This window comes from Microtus pennsylvanicus, chromosome 6, assembly GCF_037038515.1.
Source record: "Microtus pennsylvanicus isolate mMicPen1 chromosome 6, mMicPen1.hap1, whole genome shotgun sequence".
Lineage (NCBI taxonomy): Eukaryota > Metazoa > Chordata > Mammalia > Rodentia > Cricetidae > Microtus > Microtus pennsylvanicus.
Genome location: NC_134584.1, coordinates 26,115,144 through 26,140,126, shown reverse-complemented (window position 1 = coordinate 26,140,126; position 24,983 = coordinate 26,115,144). Strand labels below are relative to the sequence as shown.

Below are 24,983 nucleotides of genomic sequence, written 5' to 3'. Positions count from 1 at the left end.
TCTCTAATGTGAAGGCAATCTCTGAGTGGTAGAAGAGTAAAGATTTATTTTGGTCAATACTAGGTTCACTTTTAAACCACTTTCCTATGTGATTTATGTACACTCTGCCTAAGTGAGCAGTTCCCTCCTGTTTATTCAGCCTGGTTTTAATATGGGTTGATGGATGGCTGTCACTGCTATTCATTTCATTTAATATAGATGTACACACAGCAAAAATGGCATTTCTTTAAGCCACATGTAGGTGTATGTCTAAAGAGTCTCTCTTCAGAAAAATTTTCAGTTATTTACAGTAAAAGACTCTACACATTGTGGTGGTGAAATAAAAATTATGGTCATAACTAGAAACAGAGACCACGATCTAAGCATGAATGAAACCCACATGGTTACTGTTTTGTGGTTTTCAGTGTAGTCCCAAGCATTATGCACTTAAAACAACATAGTAGGTGCCACATTCTTTCTAGGGGATAGATGAGGCACATGTCTTCTGCAAGAGGCATCCCTATGGCAAATAATCGCCAAAGTTAGATGTGGGTTTCTGTCTGTTTCACTGTGAAGCAAGGCCTCTCCTGCTAAGCAAACATCTCCAAAACTTTTAAATGCATTTGAAAATTAATTCTTGCTAGGTTACCCAAGCTAGATGCTGATTTTTGATCTTCTTATACCACCTTCTTGAGTATCTGGGAATAAGGTGTACTTCACCACACTCATCTTTTGACAGGATTTTAGTCTTGGATCCAAGATACAGAGAATGGTTCATTCATAGATTCTGTGGAAAGTTGTGGCATCATTTTATATAGATGGATGGATGGATGGATGGATGGGCAGATGGGTGTATGAATGGGTGGATGGATAGGTGGCTAGGTAGATGGATGGATGGATGGATGGATGGATGGATGGATGGATGGATGGATGGAAAGATGAGTGTATGAATGAGTGGATGGGTAGATGGATGGATAGATAGGAAACAAACCCCTTGAAACATCATATAATTAATAAATGTATCTGTCTTTATGAATCTCAAACAAGAAAGGAAGCAGAAAAGACCCCCAAAGAACCACTCAGACTCTGTATTGCATAAAGTCACAGTATGATCTTAGGTAATTCTTTCACTTCATAGGCCTCAGTTTCAATAACTATAACCCAGTATATTTATTCTCCTGTTAGAAAGACTTCATAGGATGGTGATTTTCTAGTTTTTTTTTCTACCCTAGCAATCTCTAATTGTGTGATCTTGACATAATATTAACTCTTTTCTTCATTTCTATTATTGTAAGGATTGAATAAAATAAATCATGTAAATACTATATTAGCTAAAAAATAGTGTGTGCCACTAAAGGAGGTGCCACTGTCTGACAAGACAAGGCTGGCTTTCTGGGTGACACTAGTTTTCCTACCTTTGTCCATCAGGGGTATCCAGAGCCCCCAAAGGAACTGACCTATGGTCATCTTAAACTACTTCATCCCTTAGTTCAGATCCACCTTAATTCATAAAGCATTATAAACATGCTTACATAACCCCTTCCAGTGTTTCAAAACTCCACACAAGTGCTTGAGATTTAAAAACAAATAAATGTGTTACTTTCAAAAACTCAAAAGAATATTGGAAGTCAACCATATGTATGTTAGTAACAAAACAGCCTCATTTTTCAGGTGAAGAAACTGCAGCATAGAGATGCTTACCAACATGTTCAAGTCACCCCGCTGCCAAGTGATGAGGCAGTCTGTGAATGCAGGCAGCTACAGCTGATTCCACTTTGAGCAGTGCCACACATTCAGGAGTCTGTGAAATGAAGCAATATGGCAGTTCCTCGAATTCATAAGAAACATATTCTGTTTGGAAACAATTTGAGAGTCATCTTTCTCACTTTGCTGGAATTCACAAGATACATAATGATTATGAGATCTGAGTCTCTCAGAATGAAATGACTTTGTCTCACCAAATAATTGTAAAATCAAAAGGAAAAATGTAAGTTTCCTAGAAATCTTTGAGCTCCCTTGACTTGTAAATGAACCAGAACATCCTACCTTTACCTTCTCACGGTAGTCTTCCTACAAGATGTTCCTCTGTTGAAAATTTCCCCTTGTATCAGAACACTGATTATACAGGGTTAGCACCCACTCTTTAAAAACCTCATTTTAAGTTTATTTCAATTTTTTTAAAAACTGTCTCTAAATTAGATCACATTCTGAGATAGAAGCCAATTACACTCTGATGTGTCTACTTGTAGACAGGAGAAGGAACACATGTTAAATCATTACATGTAATGTTTTAGTTTATGTTCAAACATAATTTTGGTATGCAGCCCACTCATTCACTTATAACTTCATAAGACATGGAGAAATGTTTTATGTACAAAATATTAGCTGTTTCTCACTAAGCCCCTTTGGCACACAGCCTCTGATAAGTTCCTGCTGTGTCTTTGAATGGGACTCTCTCAGTGCCAGACCTCTGTGCCACCACTGAGCTCCCCTGGCCCCTGTGTACCTCGGGTGGGTGGAGTTGGTCAGCTTAGCAGCAGACCTCTTTCTCACAGGCTTTCTCAAGGCTTTAATCCAGGAGTGGTAACTCGGAAGGGCAGGATAACTCCCAGAGAGGACACAAATAGAATGAACAGCAAGCTACTTGCCTGGTACAGGGTTCAAAATTATAAGGTCGGAGCATATGATAATCATAGCTGAGATTTGTTGTGAGAATTCTGAAAGTACCAATTGAGATGCAGTTTAAGTATGTACCACGCAGTTGCATTTATCTCATCTGAAGGGCTTGACATCTCCTGAGGAGATAAACACTGTTAGAAGGAGCTCCAGGCTGAATACAAAGAGGCACTGTTTGTTCTGGCGGCTGAGAGAAAAGACAACTCCCTGTTTGGACTCAGTGTACTTTGTAGATAGCATCCTGTTGGCTACAACATGCCCTGTGCTAAGGCTGGCTGAGGAAGGCCACTGCAGGGCACTTGGAAGAGTAGGTATCTCCTGGGTAAGGAAGGTACATGTGGGTATGCCAGAGAACACATGTGTTCATCACAAGCCTGGGTTTCCATGACTGGATTTTTGAGCTCACTGGGAATGAAACCAATGGGTGATGATCATCTGGCTTTTCAAGCATAATCAAAAATCTGGAATCAAAATTCTAGCTTTTAAAATGTTTACCACAAACCTCCAGCAGAGCAGGCCCAAGCCAGTGACCTCTGTGGGACCAGACCCAGGCCAGTGACCTCTGTGGGAATAGGCCACAGATGGAGACAGCCATGGGAACAGTTCCAAGCAGCAACCTCCAACACAGCAGGCCCGATTCAGCAGCCGCCACAGGACCAGGACCAAGCCAGCAATCTCCTCTGAAGCAGGTCCGGGCCAGCAACTTCCATGGGAGCAGACCTAAGCAAACTGCCTTGGCAGGACCAGGCCTGAGCCAGCGACATTTACAGAAGCTGGCCCGAGCAAGCATCCTCCATGGGAACAGGCCCAAACAACTTCTGGGAGTACAGAGTGACCTCCAGGAGCACCAAGGGACCTCCAGAGTGACTGGAACCATGGCCCTGACACCAACATGAGGAACAATCATCTGAACCTTGGATCCACTGGCACCTGGAAGAGTGATTACCAGAGAAATGGCCGCAACTACATCAATCAGAGGAATAGATGGGTAGACAAGGTAAGAACACACTCAATACCACAAAGAGCAACACAACACCCACAGAAACTAGTGGCTCTAAAACAGAAAGACTTGAACACCTCAACACAGATGAAGCAGAAGTAAGTGAACTAAAAAATAACTTTAGGGGAATGTTTGAGACCCTTAAGGAGGAAATGAAAAATTCTCTCAAAGAAATGGAGGAAGCCGGGCGGTGGTGGCGCACGCCTTTAATCCCAGCACTCGGGAAGCAGAGGCAGGTGGATCTCTGTGAGTTCGAGACCAGCCTGGTCTACAAGAGCTAGTTTCAGGAGAGGCTCCAAAACCACAGAGAAACCCTGTCTCGAAAAACCAAAAAGAAAAAAGAAAAAAAAAGAAATGGAGGAAAAGACAAACAAAAAATTAGTATAAATCAACAAATCCCTTAAAGAAAACCAAGAAGAAGGCAATCAAACAGGTGAAAGAAATGATTCAAGGCTTGAAAACTAAAATAGAGACAATAAAGAAAAGACAAACCAAGGGAATTCTAGAAACAAAATATGGGAACCATAAATGCAGGCAAAAACACAAGAATAAAAGAGATGGAAGAGAGAAGCTCAAGCATTGAAGATATAATAGAGAAAATAGACTCATTGGTCAAAGAAAATGTTAAATCCAAAAAAAAAGCTTAACACAAAATATCCAGGAAATATGGGACACCATGAAAAGACCAAATCCAAGAATAATAAAAAATAGAAGAATGAAAAGAAGTCCAACTTAAAAGCACAGAAAATATATTCAACAAAATCATAGAAGAAAACTTTTCCAACCTAAAGAAAAATATGCATATGAAGACACAGAATCTTACAGAAAACCAAATAGACTGGACCAAAAAAAAAAGTCCACTTGCCAAATAATAATCAAAATGCTAAACATAAAGAATTTAGAAAGAGCATTAAGAACTACAAAGGAAAATGCCAAGTAACATATAAAGGAAGATCTCTCAGAATTACACTTGATTTCTCAATGGAAACAATAATAGCCAGAAGTCCTGGTAAAGAATTATGCAGACATTAAGAGACCACAGATGCCAGCCCAGACTACTATACCCAGCCTAATTTACAATCACCATAGATGAACAACACAAGATATTTCATGGCAGAACCAGATTCAACCAATACCTAGTCCCAAATTCAGCCATACACAAAGTACTAAAAGGAAAACTCCAACCCATGGAATTTAGCAATATCCACAACAACATGGATAATAGATGATCTCACAGAAGCAAATCCCAAAGAAGGGGAAAACATACACAATAACATCACCAACAGCAAAAACTAAAATAACAGGAACTAGCAATCACTGGTCTTTAATATCTCTTAATATAAATGGACTCAACTCACCTATAAAAAGACTAACAGATGGATAAGAAAATATAGTTCATTTTTCTGCTACATACAAGAAACACACCTCAACCTCAAAGACAGACATCACCTCAGGGTGAAGGCTTGGGGAAAAAAATCCAATCAAGTGGACCTAAGAAACAAGCGGGCATAGCTATTTTAATATCTAACAAAATAGCCTTCAAACTAAAATCAATCAAAAGAGACAAATAAGGACATTTCACACGTGTCACAGGAAAAATCCACCAAGAGGAAATCTCAATACTGAACATCTATGCCCTGGATACAAGGACACCCTCATATGTAAGGTTTCAGCTGTTGAAGCTTTAAATCACATATTAAATCCCACACACTAATAGTGGGAGACTTCAACATCCCACTCTCACCACTGGACAGGTCAGTCAGACAGAAATTTAACATAGAAATAAAGGAACTAACAGATGTTATTATTCAAATGGACTTAACAGACATCTATAGAATATTCCATCCAAACATAAAAGAATATACCTTTTTCTCAGCACCTCATGGAACCTTCTCAAAAATTGACCACATACTAGGTAGCAAAGCAAACCTCAACGGATACAAAAAAAAAATTGGAATAGCCCCATGTATCTTATCAGATCACCTGGTTTAAAACTAGAAGTCAACAGCAATACTAATTACAGAAAGCCCACAAACACATGGAAATTAATCAGTGCTCACCTGAGTCACCAATAGGTCAAGGAGAAATAAAGAAAGAAATTAAAGACTTCCTAAAATTCAATGAAAACAACCATACAACATACCTAAATTTATGGGACACAATGAAAACAGTGTTAAGAGGAAAGTTCATAGCCCTAAATGCCTACATAAAGAAGCTGGAAAAATCTCACACTAGTTAATTAACAGAACATTTGAGAACTTTAGAACAAAAAGAAGCAAACTCATCAAGGAGAACTAGATGGCAGGAAATAATCAAATTGAGAGCTGAAATCAACAATTTAGACAAAACTTTATCCCAGCAAAATTCTTCACAGACCTCGAAAGAACGGTACTCAACTTCTTATGGAAAAGCAAAAATCCCAGGATAGCCAAAACAGTCCTGTACAATAAAGGAACTTCTGGAGGTATCACAATTCCTGACTTCAAACTCTACTACAAAGCTACAGTACTGAAAACAGCCTGGTATTGGCATAAAAACAGACAGGAGGACCAACCAAATCGAAGACCCAGATATTAATCCACAAATCTTCAAACACCTGATTTTTGACAAAGAAGCAATAAAAAGCAAATGGAAAAAAAGCATATTTAACAAATGGTGTGGGCATAACTGGATATCAACATGTAGAAGAATGAAAATAGACCTATATCTATCACCATGTACAAAACTTAAATCCAAATGGATTGAAGACCTCAACATAAAACTGACCACACTGAACCTCATAGAAGAGAAAGAGGGAAGTACACTTGAACGCATTGGCACAGGAGATCACTTCCTAAATATAACCCAGTGGCATAGACACTGAGAGAAACAATTTCTAAATGGGACTTCCTGAAACTGGGAAGCTTCTGTAAAGCAAATAACACAGTCAAAAGACAAAATGACAGCCTACAGGATGGGAAAAATCTTCACCAACCCCCACATCAGACAGAGGGCTGATCTCCAAAATATACAAAGAACTCAAGAAATTGGTCATCAAAAAAACACAAATAATTCAATAAAAAAAACAGGGTACAGACCTAAACAGAGAACTCGCGACAGATGGATCTAAAAATGGCTGAAAGACACTTAAGGAAATGCTCAACATCCTTAGCCATCAGAGAAATGAAAATCAAAACAACTCTGAGATTCCATGTATACCTGTCAGAATGGCCAAAATCAAAAACACTGATAACAGCCTATGCTGGAAAGGATTTGGGATAAAGGAAACACTTTTGCATTGCTAGTGGGAATGCAAACTGGTACAACCCCTTTGGATGTCATTGTGATGATTTCTCAGAAAATTAGGAAACAGCCTTCCTCAAGTCCCAGTATTACCACTTTTGGGTATATACTTAAAGGTTGCTCAATCGTACCACAAGGGCATGTGCTCAACTCTGTTCATAGCAGCATTGTTTGTCATATCCAAAACCTGGAAACAACCTAAATACCCCTTGATCAACAAATGGATAAAGAAAGTGTGGTACACAATGGAGTACTACACCGTGGGAAAAAAAATGACATCTTGAAATTTGCAGGCAAATGGATGGATCTAGAAAACATCATGTTGAGTGAGGTAATCCAGACTCAGAAAGACAAATATGTACTCAGTCATAAGTGGCTATTAGTCATAAAGCAAAGAGAAGCCAGCCAACAATTCACAATCTTAGAGAACCTAAACAACAAAGAAGACACTAAGAGTGACATACATGGATCTAATCTACATGGGAAGTAGAAAAAGACAAGATTTCCTGAGTAAATTGGGAGCATGGGGACCTTGGAAGAACATAGAAGGGGATTTGAAAGGAAGGGAATTGAGTAGAGAAAATATATAGCTCAATAAAAGCAATAAAAAATGTTCACCACTCTTCTATTTTTTTACATATTGATTTTGATATTTTAAGATGGAGTAGATCAAAAATGTATGTGCTTGTGTTTGATTGAAACAAAATAGAGTAAGAGATTTTTTTACCCCGATAGTGTTTAAGGAAGCAAGGAACTTAAGCTAAAAAAAAAAATATGCTTAAGCTTATAGGTAACAATTTTTTGCAGTTATTTCTTTTTCCCATAATTCAATATGGTGAAAACAGGGCACACACACACTTCAACGGGTTTTTTTTTCAGTTAAAAAAAATGAAGTGCATTTTGCATTTTCAAGCCCCCACACACATTAGAACTCATCTTACAAACCAAAATAACCCAAAGGTTAGGGACAACACAGAAGAAACCCCTTATATTGTTATATATTCTAATGATTGTTGGAAAGAAAACAAAGAATGCATAAGCCTATAGGTAACAATTTCCCCATTCCTGTTTTTCCACCACCTAATAAACACTTAACAAGTGCATACAGTGATCAAATATCTTAAGAATTCTCTGGGCATATAAGTATGAAAAAGAAACACCCAGCCTTTCAGTTATTCTTCTAACATTAAAAGTGGGCAGGCCACTAAGCAAAGTCTATGTCTGTGTTGCCCTGGGCTTTGGTGCAAAAAGAGAAAGCATGCTAATACACGTGACTTTTACAGAGGCTGACCTGCAGCCTTCCAAGTGAGCTCTGGAGCCTTTGGCTCCTCTCCTCCAGAGGGAGAAAGAATCACCCCTGCCTTGTAAATCTTGCAGAGATGTTGCAAATATCACACAGAATAATGGCTATGAGGCTCTGTGAAATCCACGGAGTATTGTGCAGGCATACCCTGAGGAAATCTGCTTTGACTTCAAGGACACAAGATAGAGAATATCAATCAATGTAAAATGGACGGCAAAGGGACTTGAGTAGCCCATGTTCCTGTACTAGCGACAGGAACTTGTTGGTTGAAAAAAAAAATATGTCATTAGGAAAAGCAAAAATGAAGCAGTTTGGTAAAAGTATGGATCTTTCAAAGTACATCATTTTCCTATGTTACATAAAAACTATGTATGCTTAGCAGCTGTAGAGCTGGATGAAACAGGTTTTACACTAAACTCTGAGGATGGAGCACCCTGTCCAAATCCCCAAAAAGGCAATAAAGATACTTGTGCTTCAGCAAACCTTCAGAAATGTAAAACGAAACTGGGGTGGGAGATATGCCACATTCTCAGTGTGCGAATTAATATCACACTGATGGAAGGACCTAATTCTTTGAGAAAGGATATTTTGTACCTTTGATTAACTTCTCATTTTTCAAGTTCAGAAAAAAACTTAGAATATAAGTGTATTTGAGAATGGTGATTATCTATCTTTTCATGTAATTATCTGCCATAGATAAATGATTGTGACACCTGGGAGACACTATATGAATTCTAATTATTATTTTCTAAATATAAAAGCTTTGATATAACTCGTTTAGTACAATCCTGCAAATCTAACAACATTTTGTTTTTATTTAATAGCATCATAGCCCTGAGAAAGAAGTAATAATCTTCCCTGCTCTTAAAGAGACCCTGTGAATGATGTAGCTCATTGCACTCTTTGTAGATTGTAGTGCCCAGGCTTTAAAACTCAAAGAGCCCTCAGTTTGCCTGTGTCATGGTTTTTGTTCAGGCTGGTCATGGGATGGCTGATCTCCAGAAGAAGTTGTAAACCTAAAAGCAAAGAAGCCAAATGGAGATAGAACATTAGTTGCACAATTCATCACCACTGGGCATTACCATAGAAGACAGGCATCTTTCCCCACTAAACTAACGCCTGTCTCTCTTCTCCAGTGCTCTGTTTCCTGTGGTGGTGGAGTGCGGACGCGCAGCGTCACATGTGCCAAGAACAATAACGAACCTTGTGACAAGACACGGAAACCCAACAGCCGAGCTCTGTGTGGCCTGCAGCAGTGCCCATCCAGCCGCAGAGTTCTGAAACTCAAGAAAGATGTAGGTCCCGGTGGGAAAGGCCAACCAATATCAGAGGACGACCCCTTCAGGCCCATCCCGGCACCTACGCCCAGGCCCACGCCACTGTCCACATCCACGGTGCCTGAGTCTGTCAGCAGAAGCACCCCAGCAATCAGCAGCCACAGCCCCACTGTAGCACCTGAAAAACCAGATGAGACAGCATGGCAGAGTTCAACCGAGACTAAAGATGACTCCTACTTCCCTACTTCCTCTGGAAGTCCTTCCCAGACTCCCCTCACATCCTGGTCTATGAGTATCCAGCCAGAGGATGAAAATGTGTCTAGCTCAGCTACAGGTCCTACTTCAGAGGGAGACCTTGGGACAACCACGAGTGATTCTGGTTTATCATCTAGCCGTGCTGTGACTTGGCAAGTAACTCCATTTTATGATACCTTGACCCCAGATCCAGAAGTGGAGATACACAGCGGCTCAGGGGAAGACAGTGACCAGTCTATGAACAAGGATGAAAACCACTCTGTAATATGGAACAAGGTCAGAGCACCTGAACATGAGTCACCCATGGAGAGGAAGGCAGAAGTACCACTTGGACCTCCACCAACATCTTATGTCGGCGAAGAGACCTCATGGCCTCCCTTCAGTACAATGACGGAAGGCTTGCTACTTGACTGGTCCCTTAAAAATGAGACACCTAGAGCTGAGGGGGTAGTCACTGAAAAACCAAGAAACATTTCACTCCCTCTTGGAGGAGGCCACGAGCCAACACCCTCAGAAAAATTAGAAAACCATGACCACTTGGCATTGCCAAATGATACAAATCCAGCCCAAGGCTCTGGGCCTGTCCTGACTGAGGAAGATGCATCTAGTCTGATTGCTGAGGGATTTCTGCTAAATGCTTCCAACTACAAGCAGCTGATGAAGGACCACAGCCCTGCATACTGGATTGTCGGAAACTGGAGTAAAGTAAGAGATCCGGTTTCCTTTTCCAGGCCTGATTCTATATGGAAAATATCTAGAAATGGTACATTGCGCACATTCTGAAAAGAACTTACATAAAAATGTTGTCTAATTGGGCATAGAGGCTTGCTTTATAGTCCCGGCTCCTGAGAGGCTGAGACGGGCGGATTGTGAGTTGAACGGCAACCTGGGCGGCAGGGCAGACTTGAAAGCCAGCTTAGTTACATAAGATCTGGTGAAAGAAAAGAGAAAGAAAAAGAAAGAGTGCAAAGAATAGAGGAGGAGGAGGGAGGATGGGTGTGAGCGTGGAGAATCCAGTCTCTTCCTGTACCTGGTGCTCAAGTTGCAGACCGATAAGCCTAGGATGGAGATTTCTGGTGTCCCTTCCAGCTGTGCACTCCAGAGGTCTCTGATGAGGGACAGCTGTAAGGACCTGTCCTCAAATTCCACCAGACAGCTAATGCTCAGACTTTGTTTGAACTGATGACGTAATCATAATTGGAATGGAAATCTGAGACAAACTCTCTACAAAAATTATAGAGCTTACTATGTCAACAATTTTTTATATCCAAGTACTATTCTAGTATCAAGGGATCAATATCCTTTGATTTTAGATGAATATTTAATATCTTTTATTTGTGTGGTCAAAACAAGCTTGAGAGGAAATATCTACCAAAAGGTCCCTTTTCTACCTGCGATACACTTAAACTGCTTTATTAATATATAATTACATATCACAAGCATTACCTGACTATTGACAGAGCTAGGCACCCACTTCATTATCTGATTATCTTTCTTTGAGTGGCCTCTTTAAAACATTCACTATATCTAAGAATAAATAAACATTGTAGTAAATTTTGGAACCGATTTTCATGCTTTAGATATTTGACTAAATATTTGTTTGCTTGTTTGTTTTATTTCTACAACTAGTAACATCCTTCTGAGGCACCAAAGTCATTTTTTATCTATTTTACCTATTTTAATTTTTGAAATTCAATAAAAGTTTAGTATGTGAACTTATAAGATAATGTAAACACAAGTTCAAATAATTTATGTGTTATTTTCTTTTCTAGAGGGAGCCAAGCTAGAGCAGTTCATTATGAATATCTAGTACATAATAGCTGTTACTATAAGAACAAAAATATAGTAACAGCAATTTACAAGGCATGCTAATTTCTAGAACATTCTCATGTACGGTCTCTTATTGTTTTCCCTTTGGCTGTCCTAGATAGTGGATGCTGTCCTTTCGATATATGCTGATTTACAAATAGGAAACATAAGATACTACTAGCTAAAGGCCTCACTTTTCAACGTGATGATGAACTGTCTTTTTCACTCTAACCTCCTTTCTCTATGCCGAATTCTAGCACCAACTCACAAACTAAGGGCATAGCGTCCTTTTGTGTAAATTTACGAGCCTCCATGGGTCACGGTGCTGACTTTACCAGCAGCATATGGGTAAACTCAAAACTCCCGAAGTTTCTGTACCAAATCTGTAATTCTTGGCATTTGAACTGTGTTTTCCCATGGATGTGTGTCTGTTTCTAAAGTGAGTTATCACATTTTCCCCTCATGACTCAACCGCTTATCTCTATTCACAAAAGCCAAGCTTCAGAGATAAAAAGGTATTTGTACTCGTAGTAATCTAATTTATTGAAGGGAAAAGATGCGTCTCCTAAGCCAAGTGTTTTACTCACAGTCCTGTCTGATAAGTTCTAGAGGACTGTAAGCACAAGAGCTGACCGTGAAAACAAAGGGCGAAGGTGTGTTAGAAGTATAATTTTAAGCTAATTAGCCTGAGTTATCTACTACAATACTTCCTGCAGCCCGAATAGATTAATGACAAACTAGAGGCGAGGCTGAGGGAGGTGAAGTAACTAAAATCATACCCACCAAGTTAAGGAACAGGGATTTGAACTCGGGTGGATGGTTGAGAACCGAAAATCCCTCCTTTGCAAATGAGAAAACACTCGCAGCCTCTATGCCCTTAGTTTTATTTGTTGTGCCTTTGCTCGTATGACATATGCAAGCAATGGCGGTTATGTGATAACCTTAAGTTAACAGATGATAAAATAATATATTCCACAAGAATTTTGTAATAACATAGAGGGCACCTTTTGGTTACTTTTGGAGTAAAAAACAAACAGCAACAACAACAAAACCACAAACGGCCCCCACAATATCACTACCATTGATCCAGTGTGGAAATTTTCAAGTAAGTTTGACATTCTCAAGGTTTCTTAGAATCATCTCTTTCAAAATACCTTTCTCAAAATGTGTCTTTCTTTCTAAAATCATGCCATACCCCAAGTAACAAAGACAGAGGCTGCCATCTTCCTGTGCCAAAGCAATTCTGTGGGTGTGGCTTGAGCTGATGGAATTTAGTTAGGGGTGCCTCTGAGATGTCCAAGTATAACTAGGGTGCTTTTGTGTGTATGGGTTTGGGGTTCTTGAAGAAAGTAATAGCTAGAGAGAAAATTGGCAACCATGATCGATGGGGTGATAGTTAGAGCCTTGAAAATGTGTGAGGTTACCCCAAAACTACCTGTACACTGTAAAGACCTGTGACCCAGGAGTGACACCCTAGAGAACAGTCATATTTTAAAGACCCGAGTCTGGTAAGGAATAATCTGTTATGTAAGACTTACTCGAAGATTTGTGGCACTGTTTATAATTAGGAGTGAGTCTACTTGGTCATTGGCAGGTCATGGATGACATTGGGGAGGACAGGCTTAGTACTTACATGGAAGTTGCATTACGAGGGATGACCCCTTAGAAAGCTAACCCAGTAACTGAGGAGAGCCCTACACTAGGATTATTAGTAAGGATGGACAGCCCTCCTCATCCAGAAATAATAAGAAAGTTTTATTTAAAAGATGCCTGTGGCCGGGCGGTGGTGGCTCATGCCTTTAGTCCCAGCACTTGGGAGACAGAGACAGGCAGGTTTCTAAGTCTGAGGCCAGCCTGGCCTACAGAGCACATTCCGGGACAGGCGGGACTACACAGAGAAACTCTCTCTTGAGAAACAAACACAGACAAACAAAGGTGCCTGTGATTCTAGCACTCATGAGGCAGAGGCAGGAAGATTGTGAATTCAAAGCCCTCTTGGGCTTCATAGCAAGTTCTGGGTCATCCTGGGATATCATGTGACTAAGTACCTGTTTCAGGATGACCAATCTTATGTTTTTATCCAGCCTCAAATCGCAAGGCAGCTGTGTAATTGCTAAATTGAAATGTCTTGCAGTGATTTGTCGTGTTGGTATTAGAAGTCAATAGATGCTATTCAGCTGACGAGCGTTAATTAATTCAATAAGAAATGACTATATCTAAGAAAACTAAAGCATGATGGAGTAGACACAAACTATAATGACTTTTGATCCTACAGGTTAAGACATTTTGATTATAGTAAATCAAGGCACGATTCATTTAGACTCAAATGTTATTAGACTTTGACAAAAATAATTGTTCACCAACAGATTGATAACAGTGTTCCCGTCACCAGAGCTGCTGATTGTAAGCAGTTTGGCTCCAGAAGAGGAACTGAATCGTGGTAGCAGCAAGAATATAAATGAGAACTAGAGATCTCTACTTGGCAGGGGTCCCTTACATGGCAGGGCTTAGGAACTACGTCTTTTATGAATTTTTCAGATAAAATGTTTCATGTATTTGTTTGCCAGAGAAAGTCTGACTTCAGGATGGAAGCCTTGGGTTTTGAGCATCCAGTGGTCCCTGAGCCCACTTCTGATACTGTTTCTTTTGGTTGTCTCTCGATTACATTATCTCAGAAACCAGAGAATCACCACTGAAACTAATCTTCCTCTCCCCCATGAAAACAAGCTCTAATACTGTTTGAAGTCGGATAAACTCATCAATTCTGTCATTCCCTTTTTCTTTCCTGCTAATTGAAGGCCTCGAAGTTTCTAGTCTTTGGAAGTTAATGGGCCTGGTTTTGTTTGTTATTAAGTAATGATCATATTTAATATCTGAGAACCAGCAATTACAAAAATGCCTACAGTGATCAGGGAAGTCCTTAATAAGGAAGGATCCCCCAGCCCAAAGTAGCTCAGTAGTTAGGGATGCAGGACCCTCAGGGCATAGCTTTGCCCAGAACACCTGCCTCTGCCTCACCACTGGTCCGAGGGCTTCTTTCCCTTCTCCAAACTTTTCCTCACACCACTGCAAGAGACTTAATAGGGCTGTTCTAACCACTACAGTGTCCTTCTTACAAATACCTGTCTTTTCAATGCATACAAATCAGAGAAAATGTACTCTGCCAATAATAAAAGGGAGGGAAATGGAAAACAAAGAAAATCTAATCAAACATCCAATTGGCACTGCAACCTTACATAAGCTGACTTTCTCGTCTTACTGCTTTTCAGCATCCATTTGGGTCTCAAAACTCTCAAGTGCCCAATCTTCTTTATTCTCTGCCTGTCCCTGTCCAGGGTCTCATCCATGCTGTTCCTCTGCCTGGGTTCTCCTACCCCTCCCACTCTGCCCTCACATCCTTCCTGTTCTTTGGGGTCATTTTAAGCCTCCTCTCCCTAAAGTTTTCTAATTCCTAAACCAGAAACAATTTCTAATGTTTCTAAAGATCTGATCTGGGCCGGGCAATGGTGGCACACGCCTTTAATCCCAGCACTTGGGAGGCAGAGGCAGGCAGATCTCTGTGAGTTCGAGACCAGCCTGGTCTACAGAGCTAGTTCCAGAACAGGCTCCAAAACCACAGAGAAACCCTGTCTCGAAAAACAAAACAAACAAGATCTGATCTGAAGTCTCTCTTAGGATGTACCCTCAGCCTCTCTCTTGCATTAAATGATTGCCCGAGGCCTTCACTGTACTTAACACATCTCTTTTACTAATTCAGGTTTCAGAATTAATAATTGATGCAAAAAAATGAAGTTGACCCTATAAAAAGACATGCAGTTTGAAAATGCAGCTGCTGGCCTTGAACCCAGAGCAGGTGCATCCTGTCATTCCCTCAGTCTCCTCATCTCTGAGGAGGAGATCATCAGATCTGACTCCTAAGGTTGATCTGAGATCAAAGGATACCAGGTACATAGCAAGGAGCAGGGGCGTTTTTCCACCCGCACTCATGTAACAGAAACATTAAGCGTTGTGTACTGTGCATTGCTGTGACTCTTATTTTGTCAGAATCCCTCATCTCACTGATTTGCTTTCTTTTGCAGTCAGATCCCTTGGGCCAGGTGGTTTAATGTAGGCTCATGGAGTCAAGAGAATGAAAGTGACAGAGCAATTTTCCACAGCTTTTCAGAGCTTTTTTCTTCCAAACGCTGCTGACCTGACCCTCAGTGTCTGCTCCAGTTCTAGCACCCCGCCTTTGTTCCTAGACCGGATCGCTCAGCTGCTGCAGGGGCCACAGGGCAGAATGAAGTTACCCCTCACTTCCTCAAAGTCCTCTTGCTTCCCCTCATCTCCTACTTCCTATTTGGAAGTAATTCAATATTGGGAAACGTCTAGTTGACAGAATGTGGTTTTTGCTTTGCTTTTTCTACAGACTGTGGATTTCCTCTTGTCTGCTTTACTTTTGGACTGTAGCAGGAGACCCAAATAGAAACTGTCAAAGAGAATTAAGCCAATTCTGGTGAGGAGGACCAAACTCCAAGCTCGAGAAATTATATATATATATATATATATATATATATATATATATATATATATATAATTTGTAGCATAAATATGGCCCAAGAAACTATGGCCATCTCTGGAGATTTAATGAGATCATTACTAGCCTGGCAGTGTGATCTCATTAACAACTTTCCTAGGCTTGCCTAACTTTTATTTTTCCTTCTATGTCACATTATTAAGTTAATAACACAGCATACTTTCTGTCTGTGTGACCTTTGCAAGGTGGTATGTATGAGTAATTTCCATTCCTCAGAGCAACCCAACGTGAGGGGGATCCTACTGTTGTTTTCTGGGCTCGCCGAATTGGCAAAGACTCCCACAGTTGGCAAACAGCAGAACTGTGATTGTTCACCACATAGTTTTACCCTCGCCAGGAGGTTCCTTCCACCTCAGCTTGTCCTCTCGGGTTCCTGCCGGAGGTCAGTTGAAAGCCGGCCTGGGGGAGCTTCAGCTGTGTCATCTAGTTCTCTTTCCTGTTAGCTCTCATCCTCTGATGTGCAGCCCAGGCACATGTTCACGGCAAAAGCAGAGTCTGCAGCAGGAGCGGGAAGCAAAACACAGTAACTAGCATGTCATGAACCTCCATATTAGCCAAAAGAAGTCACAAGAGTGGCTTTTATTTAATGGCTGAAAAAAAGCCATTCCATCTCTTGGTGAGAGAAACTAAGAGAGTGTGAGTGTGAATGGCGGGGAACGTTGCTGGACTTCATCCATGAGATGGTAATTACACATCAGATGCCGTTGTCTCTACTGTAGAGATGTGCGGTGATGTTCAAAGAGAAACAGGAAAGATAGAGATCAAGCCCTAAAGAATTTTAAGGATGAGGAGAGAGTTCCTCTATAAATAAATTGAAATAAGATTATGACATTTGGTGTGTTCTACTTTTCCCTTTCTGTGATTCTACATTTCATCTAAGATTTAAATGTGAATGTGTGTGTGTGTGTGTGTGTGTGTGTGCACTATATAATACCAAAATGTGCACCAGATGAAGCACAAAATTATATGGAGGGCAAATGTGTAGCCAAGGAAACATAAGGCTGCTCTTGATTTATATAATTTATCAAAAGAAACTCTCCTATAAATATGTTCAGAGCTGTGTTTTATGGATTCAGAAAAAACCCTTCCCCAAGGGTAAACAGGAAAGAGGATGCAAGGAGAGAAAAGGACCAACAAGGGGAAACTGTGTAATCTTCAAGGTGAACACGAGCTAAACGTGTGATACTGAAGAACTATCAATGACTGGGAACAGCTTGAGACAAAGGCGCTCTACCTATGGAAACGGTGACTCCTTGTTCCCTGCCGGCGGAGCAAGAAGTGGCAAGCAGCATTTTGTCACTTCTCTCCAGCTCCAGCTGTGGTCTGAGAGGCAACAGCATCAGCATCTTCTGGGAACTTGGTAAAAATGCAGCATCGCAGTGCTAGCGCGGATACTGACTGATGAGAATCTGCGTTTATCAGGGTTTCTGGATGCTACCTAGAGATGGTGGAGTTTGAGAGGCACCACCAGAATGTACCACATAAAGTGTGGAGGAAGAATGCCCCCTCATCCTCCATGGACAAGGCAGCATTAAGCTTCTTTGTCTATCCCATAATAATACTAATTGACACCTCTGAAAGAAAGTGGATAAAAGTCATTGCCACATTACAGATGAGATGCTCTGTAGTGTGCTCACATTTGACATCCATGCTGGACTGGAGTGGTATGAAATATAGCAATATGTGTACCGCCCAGGTGTTTGTGTCAGTCACCTGATCAAGCAAAAGCACATTCTGATTTGCATGGGGCTTTTCTTTTATATACAGCTGGGTGAACCCCAACTGCATCTGTGCGTTAAAGGTATGCATTTTAAACCACTCAGCCAGACATTCGATTGTGTGTGTAACCCACATCCAGGACAACCTTAGCTTCTGGGGACAGGAAACCCTTGACTCCAGGGTCCGGGTGATGAGTACACATGAACAAAGTTTTTCCATTTACCTTCTTGCTTCCTTCCTGCTGCAGTGCTCCACCACCTGCGGGCTGGGGGCCTACTGGAGGAGCGTGGAGTGTAGCACCGGGATGAAGGCTGACTGCGCAGCCATTCAGAGGCCAGACCCTGCCAAGAAGTGCCACCTCCGCCCCTGTGCTGGCTGGCGAGTGGGCAACTGGAGCAAGGTAACCTATGAGGCTGTGTTTCCAGGGGAAGGGCTGGGTCTTGCATAAACACTTGCTAAAGGTGTTTCCTTGGTCAAGGTCTGCTCCCTTCTGCCTCTTTTAAGAAGCACAGGTGCTACCAGACATCAGCTTACTCTAAGTTATACAGACTTGTATTAACCCACAGATTTTTACCTGTGTGTCCTACTGCCATGAGATAAGCTGGGACAAAGCATTAAGTTTTCAAAATTAGTTGCTTTCTCCAACATGCAGCACCATATTTCTCTATTATTTTAATTTTGCAATTGTATGAAAATTATAATTGTACAATGAAAAATTACCCCTCGCCACACATATAATTAATTCATGGCTCAATGGCTCTTTGCAAAACAGTTTTATTTGGCTAAAATGGAAAGAAAGCATCAAAAATAATCTAGAGAGAGGCGAGAGATATGGTTCAGCAGTTAAGAGTGATTTCCGTTCATACAGAGGAATTGAGTCTAACTCCTGGCATCCACATCTGTAGTTCCAGCTCCTGGGGAGCTGATGCCTTCAAGCCTTCATACATGCACATACATACACATGGCAAATACTACTACTACTCATGATGATGACAATGGTTTAAATAATAATCTGTGATATGGGATTGCCCTCTGTATGCTGTGAATATATTTTATTACCATTGGTTAATAAAGAATCCATTTTGGCCTATGGCTGAGCAGAATATAGGGAGGTGGGAAAACTAAATATTCACAAGGAGAAAGAAGGCAGAGTCAGGCAGATGCCATGTAGCTGCCAAAGGAGAAAGATGCCAGAACCTTACCAGTAAGCCACAGCCTCATGGCATTACACAGATTAATAGAGATAGGCTAATTTAAGATGTAAGAATTAGCTAGGAATACATCTGAACCATTGACTAAGCAGTGTTGTAATTGATATAGTTTCTGTGTGATTACTTGGGTCTGGGTGGTGGGGAAACAAAGGGAAATCTCCATTTACAAATCTGGACATTAAAAAGTATATCCCAAGATTAGACATGATAGTACATATCTGTAATCTCGGCACATGCGGAGCCAAGAGAATAGAATCATGTGTTAAAAGTCATCCTGAGTTATAGCCTAAATTGTCGGCACAGGAAGGACAGCACCATAGCCTCGGGTCTAAGGAATTGAAGGGCTATGGCAGCCATGGTAGGAAGCATGCGGTGAAGCAATGCCGCCCCCTGGTGTTGGGGAGGCAAAATACAGAAAAGACAAGTGACATCCCTTTCAAGGGCAGCTGCCAGCAACCAGGAGACTTCCCACTCCTTAAAATTTCTGCCACCTCCAAATAGCACCATGCTGAGGAACGAGGTTTTCCCACATGTACCTTTGAGAAATATCCTAGATTCAAACAGTGAGCAAAACAATAAATGCTAAGAGCCTATTCAAAATTGAAAAGCTCTAGGCAAGACTAAGGTAGTGAAGGTCCGGAAGTGACTGTTAGGTGTTTGTTAACATCTGACTTCCTGGACTTGGAGCAAGAGGCCGATGGACAGGTGAATCCTGTCCTAGGAGTACTGACTAGAGAAGCTGTTTGCCCAGTGCTAAGCCAAGTGCTCGACTTTCCATGAACTTCCATGAGCTTTCGGTCACCTGCAGATGCCAGCACTCACCAAGACCCTCAGGCGCTTGGTGCTGGAGCTTTCAAAAACCATTGTGTTACTAACTTAACAAAGAATTTATAATCTCCGTTGAGGTTTTGGAGGAAACTGAGGTTTGGAGTCTTTCCTCTCCTAACCCACTTGGTTATGAACCTCATTCTGTATAGTCTCAGTTCTGAGAAACAATCCTAGCATTGTAGATGGGAGGAAACACCGCGTAATAAATACGTACAGCAGCTGTGTAACAGAATGAATTCTGAGGGACATGGAAACATTGAGAGTAATGCAACACGCTCCAAAGATGCTCCCGAAGACCCCTCCGGTGGGGCTGACACCCAATGCACCTGTGGTTTGCAGTCCCACACACTTCCTGACAGTGTTGCTTCCTTTCTGCCAACCGCTGACTTGACAGTCGCCCTGCTGTGTTTCTTGAATTAAGCATTGTCCTCTTTGGAATTAAATCAAACAGATTACCATCTTCCCCCCTCCCCGGCCCCTCGGGGCAATTTTCTTTTAGCAATAGCTGACTTCATCATCTGGAGTTTTGCTAAAAATGAGAGGAGACTGCAGCCTAACCTGGAAGCATCCGGCCTCATAGATTGTTAATGACTCGGTCTTATTCTGGTTCAGGTTCGCACATCTTTTGAGTTGCAGGGTTTCTGTGGTATTTGCTACGTTTTATAGAGCTGAATGTTTTACAAATGCATAAGATGGGCTATAGCCTTTGCCTTAATAAATACAAATAGATGCCTTTTTCCATCCAAACCACTTTCCTAGAAACTTATATTAAAATTTAATGCATAAAAGCCGACATGTAGAATTATATATCAGAGAGGCATTTTCATCCCCAGGAAGCAAAACTGAGTGGCAAGAAAGTGGATGATACACTGAAAATATATGCATTTATTTGACCCTGGATATATTAATAATTTATTCTGTTTTTAAAGCATGACGTCTTTTACACCACTAAGCATATTAAATTTAGAGATGACTAAGAAAAAAAATAGCTGGAAGCAACAGAATACAAATCTAGTCATCTCGTGCAATTAGGGCCACAGAAAGCTTCACCCCAGGACTACTGATGTACAGACCACAAGACCCTCCACAGTGGCCTCTGACTATCTCTCTGCCTCCCTCACCCTCGTCTCACATTCTGACCAGCCTGCTGCTCACAGACGAGTCTTGCTGCATGGCAGTGTGGGCCTCTGTGCCTGGCACGCTCTCCACTTCTGTGCCCCCACTCTACTTTGCCTTCAACACCTACTTTGAAGATTTAGCCCAAGCTCCCCTCCTTTATTACAGCCTTTCCTCCGTTTGTGGGGTGACGCTGACCACCCCTTCTTTGCAACATCATGAGGTCTTGGATACTTATGGAATACGATCTACTCTTTTTTGATGTGAATCTCTTCAGCACACCATTACAAAGCACTTGCATTAGAGATGCAGAGCTTGGAACATGCTAACTGTTTAATAAAAGGGAAGAAAGGAAGTGGGGGAACAGAGGAAGGGATGATGAAAATTTTAGGAATGGTTTTATTAATTATTTGAGAAACTCATACATTATATTCTGATCATATTGACCACCTGACTCCTCCCAGATACATGTTCCTCTTCTCTACCAACCCAACTGTGTGTCTTCATGTTTGTAGAATCTGTCAAGTTCAATGTATGTCATTCAATCACTACTTGATTTTAAAGGTCTTGTGAAGGTGTTTAGCAAAAGAAAAAAAATAAAAAGGAAGACGTTCTTTTAAAGGAACTTTGGGTTCTCAAATACAACTGTAGTGATCCATGCTTCTTTCTGACGCTTGGGAATGTTAGTACCATTTAACCACTAGCTTATCCTTATTTTGACATCCGTGGAGAAACAGTGTCTTAGAGAAGTTATTCATCCACACTCATGCAGCCACTTGGTGCCAGAGTCATAATGAAATGCTCCTTGGTGACCTCCTGACCCTGTACTCCCTAACTTCCTTATTATATGTCTCTGAAGATGATACAAATCCAATGTGAAGAAGATGACACAAATCAAAACCGTAATGCTAAACTGTGAAATGGGTTCCTCTGGCAGGCCCTGCCAAGGTTGCCACTGAGACAACATGCTACACGCCAAGGGTCTGGGGCAAGGGATTTACTGGGGGTGGGACAAAAGGTCATGTTGGAGTGGGGACATAAGAGAGGCGGACAGACAGAACAGGCAAGAGAACAAGAGAAAGAATTGTAACAGCTGAACACTATTGAGGGGTGCATGTGTCGTTCAGGGAAGCACACAGGCCATAGTGACAGTGGAAAGGCTTTATACCCGGAGGCAGTTATGATGTAAGCTGCAGCTGCTCCCCTCCTTCACCCCGCTGCCTGGTCAGCTGGTGGGAGGTAACAAAAACTACCCCAAAAGGAGAGGTGGACATTCCATTTTATTTCTATCAATGAGTCCAATAATAAAGGTATTTTTATTCTCTTTAGTTTCATAAACTCATTACAAGAAATGCAAATAAATAAAAACATCACACACTAAAATTAGCCAGACCCAAAGTCTATACAGCTCAATGAGCTTCTATAGTTAGGTCAGGCATTTGAACAGAAGCTCTGGAGTCTTGGATTAAATTTCACGTTTTCTGTACCCAATGTACTTTATGCATTTATCCACCACGAAACCCAAACATCCATGCAAAAAGAGAATAATTTTGATGATGTTGCTGTTCTTTGTTTGTTTTTTGTTGTTGTTGGTTGCTTGATTGTAACTTGATTTGGTTTGCAAAACACTTCAGTGAAAGCACCTGACATTGTAACTGGAAAACCATCAGGCTTACTTGATTTTGACAGAGCGTTAGCCAGCTTTTCTGTTCGGCTGAGCCTGACTCCCATCCTCAGTTGTCCCACAGGCTCTGTATTAGGAATGTAGCAATTGGCCTTCTGCATACAGAAGCAGAATGGCTTGAGGAGGGAAGTGACGTCAATACACTGCCACTTCTGCCTTCCTAATAGAAAGTGACGCCCCTTGAAAACTAAACAGAGGCGTAGAGTCCGTGAGGGTCTTCCTTGTGACTGCCTGTAGCTTGTTAGTAAATTTCATTTCCTATTAACTGTGTGCATATGCTCTCGACAACAGAAGCATGATAATTTGGAAATTGTATTTGGTAACAGTGATTTGTAGCAAAAATAGTCCGTAAGAAAATAAAAGCCCATTTTATACTTGTTTCTTGTGAAATTTCCTTTTCTTGATAAAGCTAATTTTATCCAGTCAGTGATGGCATACACCTTTCATCCCAGCACTTAGGCAGGCAGAGGCAGGCAGATCTCTGTGAGTTCAAAGCCAGCCTGGTCTACAGAGCAAGTTTCAGGACAGGCTCCAAAGCTACAGAGAAATACTGTCTCAAAAAATCAAAAATTGATAAATAAATAAACAATAAACTAACTAATTAACTTTAAAGTAGCAACTACTTTTTTTTACTTTTATTTATTTTGAATAACGCATAAAAGAAGATAAAGTTTTAAATGTGTGTTTTGTTGAAGGTGTCCAGCTAGTGTTGACCATACTTGATTTCTGGAGGCATGAGAGCATCTGTCTGTCATGAGGGTCCATGTCTTCCTAGGTTACAGGCTGTGGTGTTTAGTGCTGATGGCTTGAGAGAGTCTAGAATCACCTGGGAGAGAGCCTCTTAGGCATGCCTGTGAGGTTATCACAATTAACTTAACTGAGTTGGGAAGACCCTTCTATTGTGGGTGGCACCTTTCCCTAGGGTGGCTTCTGGACCGCAGAACAAGAGAAAGTTAACTGAACACAAGCATTCCTCCCTGCTTCTCGAGCATGGGGTGCGACCAGCTCCCTCGGAATCCTGTCACTGGGAGTCCTGTTACGTGGGCTGGAATCTACAACTATAGCCAAAAGAAACTCTCTCTTGATTCCGTTGCTTTTCGCAGGACATTTTTATCATAGCAACAGAAAGCAAACTACGACGCAGGCCAAGGTTTTCCCAGGTACCTTGGTGAATCTTCCCGGACAGTGGGGGAAGATTGAGCAGTATTTTGGGAATCTTCTACCGAAAGGGTTTGAGGGACAATTTTCTGCTCAGTCATAGTCCTCCACTGATGATTTCTATGAAAGCCAGGAGAGCATGATGTTTCCTAATTAGAGAGCAGAATCAAAGGGTAATGTATAGCCATCCTCCAGGAATACATCCCTTTCTCGGCGGCACGTTTTCTCAAGAATTGAGAGGATAACAACACACTATTGCTGGGCACAGAGGCACATATCTGCCGTCCTAGCACTCAGGAAGCTGAGGTAGGAGGAGGTTCACGAGTGTCAGACTGATCTGGGCCATGTAGCAAGATGCCCTATCTTTAAAAAAAAATGAACACAGGAAAATAGAAGGAAAGAGATGGAGAAGAAGGAATAGAAAAGAAGGATAGAGAGAAAGAAGATAAGGGGAAAGGAGGGGAAGGGAGGAAAGAGGAAAGTAGGGCAATTCTCTTTATCTGGTGGCGATGCGAAGCTTGGTTTACCCTTTGAAGGTCCAACTTTCAGTTTCTCAGAATTCCTTTTCTAGACTCAACAAATCCATACTGAGGGGGCTGGAAAGATGGCTCAGAGGTTAAGAGAACTGGCTGCTCTTCCAGAGGTCCTGAGTTCAATTCCCAGCAACCACATGGTGGCTCACAACCATCTGTACTGAGATCTGGCACCCTCCTCTGGCGTACGGGCATACATCGAGGCAGAATGTTTGTTTGTTTATTTATTTATTTGTTTGTTTGTTTAAAGCAGAATGTTGTATACATAATAAATAAATAAATCTTTGAAAAATTACTGATGACCACTTTAAAAAAAAACAAATCCATACTGACCATTTTGATGACCACTTTGAAAAAAAACAAATCCATACTGACCATTCTTACTGTGCCTGGCCCCATGCTAAGCACTGGCGATGCTGTGCTGGACGGGTAGATAGGGTCCCTCCGCCACGGCAGTGATGGTGACGGGGTAGATAGGGTCCCTCTGCCATGGCAGTGACAGTTGACAGAACCCATGGGCAAAATAAATGAGAGCTTTTGCATTTCAAGTGCTGTGCTACAGAGGAATGGAAATCAA

The 24,983-nt window shown here is 41.3% G+C and overlaps 1 protein-coding gene across 2 annotated transcripts in view; it reads left to right on the top strand.

The window, feature by feature from the left end:
- The window catches only part of Adamts12 (ADAM metallopeptidase with thrombospondin type 1 motif 12), a 231,404-nt gene that overhangs the window by 191,482 nt on the left and 14,939 nt on the right, over positions 1-24,983 (top strand). For both annotated transcript variants that reach the window (XM_075975878.1, XM_075975877.1), the window contains exons 19-20: positions 9,377-10,477; positions 18,124-18,276. In XM_075975878.1, coding sequence (XP_075831993.1) covers positions 9,377-10,477; positions 18,124-18,276 — 1,254 coding nt within the window. The remainder of the gene's footprint in view (positions 1-9,376; positions 10,478-18,123; positions 18,277-24,983) is intronic.